We start from the raw sequence: 13,411 nt of genomic DNA on the forward strand, positions 1-13,411 counted from the left end.
AAGAAGGAAGAGGAGTGTTTGAAGTGGAAGCACGAGCAGACTTTCCCTATCTAAGCCTTCTGTAGACACCCACACTCTCCCCTGATGACTTGCAAGAGAGAGAGAGAGACAGAGAGAGGTAGACAGGAAAGAAAAAGAAACTGAGAAGTATTCAGTATGAAAGGAAAAAAAGAGAACAGGAAGGAGGTGCAGGGGGAACAATGTGAATGGATAAAGAGACAGTTAAGGAGAAAGATGGTGATGAAACAGAATAGCGGAGGGCATGAATGAGGAGATGAGGGATGGAGGGGTGAATGGAAGAAACAATGGCAGAGATGACAGCGCGAGGGTGGAGAAAGAGAGAGGAAGGCTGAATCAAACATGAGATTGGAGTCAATTAAAAGGAAGACTGTCAGGCTGGAATGGATTTATAGAAGAAGACAGTTACAGAGACAGAAGACGAAGGGAGAGCGAGATAATAGAAGGAGGATTGCCACAAAAAAAAAGAGATAAAGTGTATTGGAGAGTTGCATGTGAGTGCAGTAAAAAGAGGCGGCTACTGTAGGTTTGCAGAGCTGCCAGAGTAGTGGTGATTAAGCAAGCTGATAGATACACACCCCTGCTACATGTTTTAGATACAAGGAGGAAAAGTGGAGGTGCAGAAGGAGGGATATAAGCACGGAAGCCATGTTAGACGTAGTCAGGAGGGAGGTGAGCGGAGGAACAAGCGACGAGGATGTAAATATAGAAAGAGATGTAGGAAAACACACCAAAGGGTATTGCAGGATGATGCAGAGGGGAAACGTCACTGGGACTTTCCCTGAGCTTTTTCCCCTCCTCCCCGAATTTTCAGAGTGGGTGGTGGGCAGAGAGGAGAGAGACTCTCTGCAAGTCACGAACAGCAGCTCACCACCTTAAGCCACATTGTACATCTCTTTAACAACACCCAGGACTCCTTTAAGACGGCTTCTCACTCAGTCAGCAAATTAATTGGGAAAGACGTTTGTTTTTGTCTGCGGTGCCTATCAAAGCTTTAAACTCTTACCGTTTTTGACAGTTTATTTCATTGAGAATCCACCTCTTTAATTGGATTTTACCCTGGCTCAAGCCTCGTGCAGTGGATATCCTGTTTGTGGAGCAAGAAGCGTGAACTTTTGTCCATTTGCTGGATTTTACTGTTGCTTGTTCCTGAGGCCATCAGACTTTTTCCTTTTTAGAGATGAGATCCAGTTTTATGCAAGTCAAGCCTGTAGCTACACAGCAATGCAGCGTGAGTGTTTACAAGCTGATGCTTGTGTTTGTGCACTCGTCCTTGCATCGTGTGCTGTTTGTCTTTCTGCTGTTTTGGATTGGGGGGTGAATAGTCAAGATGCCGCCTACGGGGTACCCAGCATGCACTGCGTGCATTTTAACAGTAAAACTAATTTCTCTGAAATGGGAAGCATTGCTTTCCCCCAACACTGAGAGTCTTTGTTGACTTCATAAATTATAGAACAAACTAGCCAGCAGGGCTGTTTCTGGTGGTAAACATTTACATGTACAGCGTCCTTGAAAGTTATTGAAATTGGTCTTCAATTGTAAAAAGGTAAAATAACAACCTCTTCCCACTCTCAGGGGTAAGCTGTGTAACTGAGATTATTGAATTAATGGGTACAACTCTGTAATAAGACACCTTTTATAAAGAGATGTAACTAATTGCTATATTAATGGCTAATAAATATTTACTACTCATGGTCAGTTATAAGCTGTTAATAAGAACTTCTTTTAGTTGCAGGGTTGTACAAAATCTCTGGCTGGTGGTTATCTTTCTATTCGGTAACAATGCACATAAATGCAGTGATGGGTGCAGTACAATTTACAAATTAAGTACAATTTTAAGGTACTTGAGTATTTCCTTACTTCTCCTACATTTCAGGGGACCTAATGTACTTTTAATTTACTTGACAGCTTTACTTACTTTGCAATTTCAGATTACAATGGTATAAGATAAATCAATTTATACGTTTTGATATAAAAGGTTAAGCTAAATGTCAAAAGAAAAATCAGTTATTGCGGGTTTAAATAAGATTTTGCATGACTTCTACATGTAACAGAGTATTTTTAAATTGTTGTATTATTATACTTGAGTAAAAGATCTGAGTACTTTTTTCCACCACTGTAAAAATGTTGGTTGGTGCTCATGGCTTTCTCACTTTCTAATAAACAACTCAAGTCTGCAGTTATAACTGTTAGTGTTTTATGTTAAAATAAGATTTTAATAAATTAATTTTGGACCAAGTGAGAGGATAAATTATCCAAATATACAAATCTATAAAGTGTTAAAGTATTATTTATTAACTGTTAATAATGCCATTAGTTGCAACACATGAACTCAAGGGTGCGTCATTAGAAAGTGATACCGATAAACATAATGCCTACATTATCCATAAAACGTAGCAATTTAGCTAGCTATTAGCTAACTCTTTAACACCCAAATATTTAAAGTTGCAGTTGTTTACACTGTTTTGCATTGTACTTTTTTTATTCTTCTTGAAAATGAACACAACTACCCCAAAAAATAGAGCTTTGTCTTTTGATACATGTATTACATGTTCATATTCATGTAACTTTTCATGGTGTTGAAGAAATATTGAGAGCCAGGTTCAGGTGTGAAGAAGTTTCGGAGACTTAACATAGCATGGTTTATTGAGCCCGGCCAAGGAGATACAGTGCCAGCATACAACATGTGAACACATCAAATGCCAACACCAAATCTGAAGGATAACATCTTCTGGTCCCTTTTATGTTTCTCTCTTCGCCGTAGTGCCTGTTGGTTTAGGTCATCTTTCACCTAGAACAACTAATCTATCTGATGTTTAGACTCCAATGCTTCGTCATGTTGGAATCTATCACTATCCCTGAATTGTACTCTAGTTAGTCTGTGGAGCCAGTGAGTTCTTGTAAACATTCTTGTAGGACTCAACCTTTTAAGATTCACAGAGAACACTGATATCTGCTAGCCTGACACCTGAGCTACTGTCTCTAACTAATCAGTCTATTGTTGTCTCCCTGACAAGGACAGGTACATGTGAGAAATACCTAAAGCTAGAATGTCAGAAAACACTTATGGGGACAGATAAATTACTCTAAGCTAGACCTCTTACCTAGCCCCTTATGAAATATTCTCAACACATGGTACTAGCAGTCTTTGAAAGTTATACATAGTGCTAGCTAGTGTCCTGTGTTAGCATCTTGCAGGCAGAACAGTGGGTGGTAAAAAGCTAAAATAATTGATATGCTGCATAGAAATTTCATACAGTGATAATGGGGATATTTTGAGACATGTTATCATAGAATAATATACAACCAAATGACAAAATAAAAAATTTCATGTTGACATTAGCACCTCTTTTCTCCTCCTCATATTATTAGTAATAAATCAAAACACTTTCTGTACTTATTATTCGAGACACATTATTACCCACTTCTGGACAAGTGCATTAAAAAAGTCTTAGCTAATGACAACCACTAAGTCCACCAGTATATCCACTCGATGTTTTCAACATAGATGCTCTGACCTCCTCAGCAGTAATTTCCAGCTGCTGTCAAGAGCCTCTTTAATTAGTTAGAAGCACTGGAATCATAACAGACCTCCTCCCCACAGTACCTCCTCTCTTTTCCCTCTCACTTCTATATATATCACTCTGCTCCGAGAACCAAGCAGCTCCAGGGACTCCTGTGATTGTGTTCAAGCATGCCTCCCTTGTGTGTGTGTGTGTGTGTGTGTGTGTCTTTTGTGCGAAATGTGTTTTGGTGCAGAGAGTATGCTCAGCATGGATGTGTGAGTGGAGCTTTTGGCATGTATGCATGGAATTAAATATTCAGGTGACAAGCAGCCACTCTGGTCCTGGAAATCTTTTTCTTCAGTGGTTCTCCACCCTTTTCTGCAGGAGCTCTCCACGCAGTTAAACTGGAGTTTCAGATGCCCTCAGTATTCCTGCTTATTTTGCTTTTTTCCCCCAGCAGCTTCACTAATATTCGATCTACAAGTTGGAAAAAAAACATATTTGCCTTGACTGTTATTGCATAGAGATGGAGTATAAAGAGCAGAGGGGGGTATAGAAAGACTTTACTGTGGCCCACAGGCTCAAGAGCACTTTCTGCATTATACATCAGCCTCTTCCTTGTTTATTTTTCTTCCTTCCTACCCGAAGTTACCGCGCAAGATATCAAAGGCTCTTCTTTAACCTCAACTGGATCCTCTTCCAATTGAACGCTGAAATTCAAACGAAGGACACAACTTATGTCTGCTTTGAACATACCAAGTATCACACACCCATATGAAACACTGAAAGTGACTTGATAGGCGGGTTGACATGTCAGAATGATTGTATGAAGAGGTTGCAGTGAAAAGAAAATGAGAGGTTGTGTCCTTTGGTAATTATGGGTTGCATATGTAACAACCCCTGCGCTGGACTCTAAATGAGTTGACCTTATCATCGGTCTTGACAGTTGAATTTTGGTAAAAGAAAATTACCTCATCTTCCTCCTCTTGACCTTTTCAAGTGACAGGTGTCAGAGTGAACAACACTGTATCTGTGGAATAGTGATCACTGCCAGACTCCAGGTAAAATATAGAATATTCTTAGCAGCTATATCGATGGTTCCCGGCCTTTTCACTCAGGAGCTCCTGTCACAGGTTATATATATTGGAGTTCCCAGTAAAGTGTGAACTTCACTTCTTAGATATCTTTTTGGACGGCTGCAGCTGTAAAAAAACTTTGTTGCATTTTGTAACACAAAAGATCAGTCAAAACATTTGCACAATTTACAGTCATTTCTTCTTTAAGGATATGGTAGGTAACAGTCTAATATAGTCTCGGTAGTTTATTTTGAGGCAAACCACATACAGTGTTCTGCTAAATAATCACTAGCTCACCAAACGTGTATTAATCCGCAGCTGACAACAGTCCCCAGCAAATACACTATTTACTCTTGTTTGAGTAAAATTTACTAAAAACTACAGCAGCCAGTTCTAGGAAATTACTGAGCTTTTTAAAAAAACGAAAATTATATATTTGTGACCTGTTAACATTTTTAACAGTTTAATGCACAGTTGTGTTTTGTCTTTTCATGGGATTTATTGACAATAAGGAAAATATAGACTAGTCTAACCTCAGGGTGGAGGGTTGGTTCAGCTACACCATATATCAAGTCTTAATGATTTTCTGTAGTATAGAACAATGACAAAGTAGCGCTTATTGGAAAAACTCAAATTGATTCATCAATTAAATAGAATTTATTATTACTATTGATTGGTTAAATCTTTCATGTCACAGTGGTTGAATGGTGCAGAATTGTTATCAGTATGAATTCTCATTTCTTGTGCAGCAGATTCACATTGAGCTGTGGCTCCATCTGTTTACAGCACACCCTCCACAAAAAAAGTACTGTACTCCAAAACAGTAAATCTAGACAGATAAGGTTAAAATCATTATACTTTGTATTTTCTTCTTGTGGTCATAGCGCCACACCGGGCTGGAAGACATTAGTCCCACTGAAGAGGTGACAGACACAGAGGATAATGAAGAGGAGGACCTGGGTGTCCTGGACGACCAGCGGAGCATCATTCTCCACCTGCTCTCCCAGCTCAAACTGGGCATGGACCTCACACGGGTACGGCAGTGAAACAATGATTTTTAAATTAGAACTACAAAAAGAGACTGTACAGACTTATGAAAATAAAGTTTATGTGTCATAAATTGTGTGAAATGTCATTTTGTTTTTCCTAGGTGGTGTTGCCTACCTTCATTTTGGAAAAGCGATCACTACTGGAGATGTACGCCAACTTCATGGCCCACCCTGACATGTTCCTTTCGATCACAGCCGGGGCCACGGCCGAGGACCGAATAGTCCGTTTTGTCGAGTACTACCTGACCGCCTTTCACGAGGGACGGAAAGGTGCCGTGGCCAAGAAGCCCTACAACCCGGTGCTGGGAGAGACCTTCCACTGTTCCTGGGAAGTGCCCCGGGACAAAGTCAAACCTTTGGTCAGATCGAACCAGGGGTCTTCTTGGGAGCCAAGCAGGGGTGCCAACAACACACAGCAGGGTGATGATTCACCAGGAGGCTGCTACAGAGTCCGATTTGTGGCAGAGCAGGTGTCCCACCATCCTCCAGTGTCAGGGTTTTACTGTGAGTGCCGGGAGAGGAGGATGTGTGTCAACGCCCATGTATGGACCAAGAGCAAGTTCATGGGAATGTCTATAGGAGTGTCCATGGTGGGAGAAGGTGAGCTAATACAACATGGAACTACATACAATACTGTAGATATGTCATGTTTTGAAAACAATCACACTTTCTCTGTTCATTCACTTTGGGTTGAACTTTGTTTCTTTATTGTCATTGAATATGTGATGTACCACACTGGATACTCTGTTACAAGTTCAAATTTTACTCACTCGCGGTCAATTAATTTCCCCCGCGGTAATATGTTGCGGCTCAACAGCGCGGTATGCGGTATTATCGCATTTTTCATCAATGAAGTAATTTGGTACAATATAGCATAATAATAGTAATGCTGGGTAACCCCGTAGGCGGCATCTTAACTATTCACCCCCATATCCAAAACAGCACAAAGACAGTCAGCACACCATGCAAGGACGAGTGCACAAACACAAGCATCAGCTTGTAAACACTCACGCTGCATTGCTGTGTAGCTACAGGCTTGACTTGCATAAAACTGGATCTCATCTTTAAAAATATTATGTCTGTGGGTCTTGCCTCACTGCACAGCGAGCCGCTAACAGCAGCTTTATGGGCGGCGCAAGCGAGCTACTGGGTGCTAGTCAACAACATTGCCAAGCAAACTCATTTTACATTTTACACATTTCAAGTTAGCTAACCTTTAAAATAAACACTAAAACACAAAACATGGCAACACTTACAGCTTCCAAGTTTGAGGTCAGGTCACGTACAGCCCATGGCGATCCGTCCTTGAACCGTAACAGAGCTCCTTACGGTTGTGGAACTCTTGAAGCACTAATTTATTAATTTAACACACACTGAAGTGCAAAGTAAATTATGAACATTGCGGTTGTTGCGGGGCTTGCCATCCTCCGCGGTATTTCAATTTTGCGGTTATCGCAACAGCCCTAATTAACATGCATTTCCACATTTTATTTATTATTTAACCTTTATTTATACAGGGTAGGCCGGCTAAGCATATTTGCTCTTTTACAGCAGCGTCCTGTAAGAGAAACATAGTAAGAAGACAAATGCATAACGTTAATTAAAACACAAATCAGACAGTATAGGAGGTAACAACGTTAATTAAAACAGAAATCAGACAGTATAGGAGGTAACAGGCTCAGTGAGAGCAATCACAACATGGTGGAGAACAACGGTGTTCAACTGGTGTGGCTGCCTTTTCTAGGTGCCATTACTGTAAAAGCAGTTCATGCCTGAAATGCTGTTGTATTAGCTGAAAATACTGCAAAATGATGCATTAATAATAAATAAAAAGATCAGAAACCGGAAAGGAATTAACAAGTAACCCAGACCAATAGTGAACTAAAAGACACGTAACAGCTACTCACTGTGGTATTTTCTTAACAATACTACAAACTACGACTCCAGAAATGACCTTTGAGTTGAATTAATACCTCTGACAGTCTCAACCAAAACTATTAAATTAATTCAAACAAGAATGCTGCCATTAAAATCGAGCTCCCCTTTTGTAACATAAATGTGTTCTACTTGTTTTCAAGAAGGTGCTCATTGTGTCAGCTGAATAACGGGAGGAACAAAAGGTCAAAATATTCTCTGAAAATAGCACTTTTTTTTGTCTTCTGGCAAACGTCTCACTTTTAAACCCTGTAGGCCTTCACAGTGTCGTGTATGAAAGAGTATGAGACCTCTCCCGTGGCAATCAATGAGCCAGTCCTCTCTGTCAGCACCATTACACGATATACAGTAGACTGTTTGAGATGAGTCACCCTGAGCGGAGGTACAGGAAGCCCTTGAGCCCAATCGACTGAATCTGGATACATGAATGTTTAGTCATACATTATAGCTTTCTCGGGCTCAACGTACATCTGACTACCTGTTGGCAGGTAATGACGCAGCAGTTTATCATCGCGTGCAGAGGCTGATACGGCCACCCAAGAACATAGTGACCCTCACCCCATTGATTGCTGCGTATCTTTACCCTTTCCTGATAGCAGTTGATACTGTATGTATACTTATGAATGGCTCCGACTCGACTTGAGTGGCAGTGAGTCAGCGCCAGAGAAGTAACAGAGGCACAGCAGCTGATGCAGCCAGATAGTTTTGACATGACAGGCTGGATTTTGATTTGACCTGTGTGACATCGTGATGAGTGGTGGCTGAGGTCATACTGACCATCAAACGCTTGACTGTACACTTTATTCAGCTATTCCGTGTCTTTTAAATAGAGTTACAAAGCAGTAGAATTATTATTAACTTCACAAATTGGAGTCAGATAGGGCCAGATCTCCAAGATAATAAGGCTGGTGTGACTATAATAAAGTGTGACTGCTGTTGCATGGATGTAACTTTGAGCAATTGGTTGTTGTTATTCATGTTAGCCAGTCTTAAAAATGGACAATAATAAGGCTGTGCAAATCCAAGTTAACCGGCTTTGCTTATCGTACAGCCATGAGAGTGATATCAATACTCTCGTCTAAGTGATCTCTCAACAAGATAGATTGTTTTCCAAAATGTATAACTGTCGCTTTAAGAACATTTTAGATGTATTTTACAAGTATTATTTATACTTGACTGTTTCCACTTTCTGCTTTTTTTGACTTGTACTTTACTTTTACTTATTGTATTTTTTACTCCTGCTACATTTATTTGACTTCTATTGTTGCTAGTTACTTTTAATTTTACATACAAGACATGTGATTCATTTAAATATGACACAAACCCCCACAGGTGTTTTCAGGGATTGTGTTTGATCAGACTTACTCAGGTTGGAGTTGTGCAAACTCACAGATGAAAATGAGCTCATTAGCTAAGTCCGGCACATTACCATTAACTTGTAAACTGAAGTGCATTGTTCCAGTAAGTCGGTAAGTAAGTAAGTAAAATATGCTGGGCTTGAAAACACCTAGCACTAATAAGAATTAAAGTTGTAACTCGTCCCACAACAAAACTAACTGGAGAATGAGCGATACATCACTCAAACCCAGTTGGTGCATGTCCAAACCGTCCTGAGAAAAGGTCTCATCAGGTACAATAAGTGACAAGTATGGGTGGATCGTGCATATGTAGGGACTTTGAAATACTGGTTACAAAAGAGTTCAAACCAGCTACGTTAAAATGCTGCTTACATTGTAACACATCAGTAATAAAACTAAACCACTAAAATTATGTGTTTGACAAACAACCCCTTGAAGTCCTGAAAATGTATTTATTTTTGAAGGTTTATCTATCTTTCAGGTCTTTGGGTGCTATTTAATTTAATATTCTTAGAGGAGCCATTCTGCATAATAAATACCCCTGTACTTGTACTCCAATAGAATTATGAGAGTATTTTCACACCGTCTAATTGCTAATGTCACTAATACCTAAATGTTCTGAATACTCTGTCTAGCACTGGCTTTCAGACCGATCGAAAACATGTGACACATACAGTAGACCTCTTCTAATGATTGTTAATCAGCATGCTACTCTGCCTTCACATAAGCTCAAGCTAAATCCTTTGTGAGGTTTACATCTCGCTATCTTAACCCTCTGAATCATGATATGACCACAATGGAGTTTTTCCCCTTGTAGGCATTTTGCGGAGAAACGTAGCCACACACGCAGTCTTGTGTAAAAATGTGATTATGGTATAAGAACAGAAAGCTATTCATGGACATGTGAGAGTCAGAGGAGACCCAGAAAGTTGGTTATGTTGCTGTTTACGACTTATGCACCGACTGAATGACGCAGATGATGAGTTACATTTGACGAGAGTTGATCATGAGTATAATAGCCTCCCTTACGGGAATCCATGCACCCAAGAAATGGGAACACTGACTACCTAAAGTGATTTCAACTGGTTTATCACAGTGGGTGTTCATTGTGCTGAATTATACTGTTGCTTTTTATTGCCTATACACAGGACACTTTGCTTAATGTTGATTAATCACAACATTACTTAAGATTTAAAGCTTCTGCTGTAATGGGCACTTCAGAGATTTAATACTTACATCATATTAACTGTTACCATAAATGCATAGCCTAGTCATTACATTTGATTCAATGTTTATATAGATTATTTACTTTTCTCTTTGCTGCTTTCTGTGTTAAACATATAACTAGCTCGGTGAAAACAGATTAAGTTAGTGTTTAGACAAAGAGGCACTGTGCAGGGAAATCAGCTGGTTCAACATGCCTTGCCTGATTTGAACTTTCAAACCAAATTCTTATTGGACCACATTCGAGCCATATGTTTTTCCTGAGAAATGAGCTTCCTCTCAGTGAAACCTTCATTTCTAACATTTTTTCCCCCTCTATTTTCTTGTCGTCTTTGTGCGTTTGTGTCTCCATCATGCATCTCTTCCTTCCTCCTCTCAGGGGTCCTTTGTCTCCTGGAGCACGACGAGGAGTACGTCTTCACGTTGCCCTGTGCCTACGCCCGCTCCATCCTCACAGTGCCCTGGGTGGAGCTGGGGGGCAAAGTCTCCATCAACTGTGTCAAGAGCGGCTACTCTGCCACAGTCACCTTTCATACTAAGCCCTTCTATGGAGGGAAGGTACACCGGTGAGTATTTTTCTCTCTCCCACCTCCTGCCTTTATACAGTCATCTCACTTTGACAGCAAACATTATAGGCTAGTTCGTCTTTTCCTTTTATATGTTCTGGTGGCTTTGTGCTCAACAGTGTGATTATAAAGGAGGCAAATGTTGGGCATTTAGATTATGTAATAAGGGTTGCTCCCTGACAACAGCTGCATAAAAACAGTCTAAAAAAAATTTCCACACAATTACAGCATATGAGGGACCTGCTGTTCAGCTCACCTGCTGTTAAAAAATAACTTGCTGATCTTGTTATCCCTCTCTGTATCTTTTTGGCTTTAATATAGTGGATAAATCAGAATTTCTTTTTTTATTCTGTTATCAAAAACAACATATACACATGCAGGAAGACACAAGTATTTCAACTTATTTTCTTATTCCTCCATCTGCAATGTTAAAAAAAAAACTCTTAAAAACTAGGAATAAATCAATTTCTCTGTGTAGTGATGTAAAGCAATGCAAACAGATTTCACAATAAATGCACAATGCAAGTCAGTAAAAGGCTGTTTATTGTGAGAAAATAATGCCTCAATGTTAAAATAAATAAGGACATAAAAGCCACTTGCTGCAATTTGTCTGCATTTGTATCACTGCAACATACAGACTGCTAGTTTCCACTGGGGTTCTCAATTTACAACAAAAAAGTACCACTCGATGTTAAAATAAGATGCCATAATTACAACCCTGTCTCGTAGAAATTACCTTTATATATTAGTACTAACAGCAAATACTGTACGTTTGAAAGAAAAATTACGTTTTTAATTAAGATTATATGGAATCCATTTTAAAGAAAGAATCAGCCAAGTTGTAAAAATATTTATACAGCACATATCAGCAAAATGTTCACTGACCTTTTATTTGTTTCCCCTACAATATCTGCAGGAAGCAACTTAAGCATGATTATCACCTTTTATGGTTATGTTCAGGCATTTGGTTAAGGTCTTGGCTAAATAGTGAAAATGACTTGAAACAGGAGATACCATGTATTTAATATTAACATTTAACCGGAACCACAAACCTTCTGTAACCCTAACTTCAGAACCGACCGTCAAAAGTTCTGCACTTGTACGCCCACCATCCGTCCAGACAAACTTCCTAAAATGTTGCCACTGAACAAAATCTAGACAACAATTACGTTTCCTTTTTTTTTTTTGTAGTAAACAATTTCTAAGAGACATCACATAAAACAAATCTTCACATAGTGGGTCTCAGTGATGTTAAGTCAATTAGCACCTTATTCCTGAAATTTAAAATGCAGATATAAATGTAATAGAGACAGATGAGACAAATTCATAACAACGTTTTGTTTTGTTTTTTGGCCAACTCAGAGTGACGGCAGAGGTCAAACACAACCCGACCAACACCATCGTGTGCAAGGCCCAGGGCGAGTGGAACGGCACGCTGGAGTTCACCTACAGCAGCGGGGAAACCAAAGTGATGGACACGGGCAAACTTCCAGTCACCAGGAAGAAGCTGCGGCCTGTGGAGAGACAGGGGAGGACAGAATCCAGGTGAAAAACTCAATCCCACAAGGTAGGGTGAAGCCAGATGTGGGAGAATTGCTTATAAATGTAACTGTTGTGTGGTTTCGCTGTGCTTGCAGGCGGTTGTGGCAACATGTCACCAAGTCGCTGAAGGAAGGGAACATCGACGAGGCCACAGAGCACAAACACAGGCTGGAGGAGCGACAGAGAGGGGAAGAGAGGCAGCGAGCAGCCGACAACAAACCCTGGACACCCAAATTCTTCACTAAAGAGGTACAGTGGAGGGAGATAAAGATTGTAACTGTGATACAAGGCTGAGCAGCAGCGTGGTGTGGGGATACAGGAGCACGATCTTCAAACTCCCCTTCAGCTTTTAGCTAGCCATTCTTACAGTTTTGAAAATATCACAGGCTGTGTCTGAAATCACTTCTGTTTACACTATTTCAGCCATTTTATGCGAGTGAAATTTATACTCCATATAGCATATTGAATATGTGCTACATGTGTCAGTAATGACGATTACTGCTCACTACAGAGTGAACCATGACTGTCTCTGAGGTTAGTAGTAAATGTGTTGTAATTTAGGACACAGCTACCACCTGAAAATCTCTGGTCATTCTTAAAAAGGTACTGATCAGTCATGACATTACGACCACTGACAGGTGAAGTGAATATCATGGCACCTGTCAGTTGCCAGGTTATATTAGGCAGCAAGTGAACATTTTGTCCTCAAAGTTGATGTGTTAGAAGAAGGATAAAATAGAGAAGTGTAAGGATTTGAGCGACTTTGACAAGGGCCAAATTGTGATAGCTGGACGACTGGGTCAGAGCATCTCCAAAACTGCAGCTCTTGTAGGGTGTTGCCGGGCTGCAGTGGTCAGTATCTATCAAAAGCAGTGAGCCGGCGACAGAGTCAGGTCAAATTGTTGAAAAAGTTGATGCTGGTTCTGCATCGCAGTTTGTTGCGTATGGGGCACTCAGGGTGCCCATGCTGACCTCTGTCCACTGCCGAAAGCGACTACAACGGGCTTGTGAGCAGCCCAAGAGACTAAACACAGGAAGTAAACCATAGCTGTGTCCCAAATCAATGCTACATACCACAGCAGGCTTTGAGTATAGTGTGTTCACACTGAAGGTGACAAAATAATGTACACTTGCATA

At 40.2% G+C, this 13,411-nt stretch overlaps 1 protein-coding gene across 6 annotated transcripts in view; it reads left to right on the top strand.

Moving 5' to 3' along the window:
* Positions 1–13,411, top strand: part of LOC119907120 (oxysterol-binding protein-related protein 10) — a 92,973-nt gene that overhangs the window by 77,151 nt on the left and 2,411 nt on the right. For all 6 annotated transcript variants that reach the window (XM_038724724.1, XM_038724722.1, XM_038724725.1 and 3 more), the window contains 5 exons: positions 5,485–5,634; positions 5,751–6,249; positions 10,546–10,732; positions 12,095–12,277; positions 12,370–12,523. In XM_038724724.1, coding sequence (XP_038580652.1) covers positions 5,485–5,634; positions 5,751–6,249; positions 10,546–10,732; positions 12,095–12,277; positions 12,370–12,523 — 1,173 coding nt within the window. The remainder of the gene's footprint in view (positions 1–5,484; positions 5,635–5,750; positions 6,250–10,545; positions 10,733–12,094; positions 12,278–12,369; positions 12,524–13,411) is intronic.

This window comes from Micropterus salmoides, unplaced genomic scaffold, assembly GCF_014851395.1.
Source record: "Micropterus salmoides isolate LMB-PRFRI ecotype aquatic unplaced genomic scaffold, ASM1485139v1 Ms_hic_scaffold_17, whole genome shotgun sequence".
Classification (NCBI taxonomy): domain Eukaryota; kingdom Metazoa; phylum Chordata; class Actinopteri; order Centrarchiformes; family Centrarchidae; genus Micropterus; species Micropterus salmoides.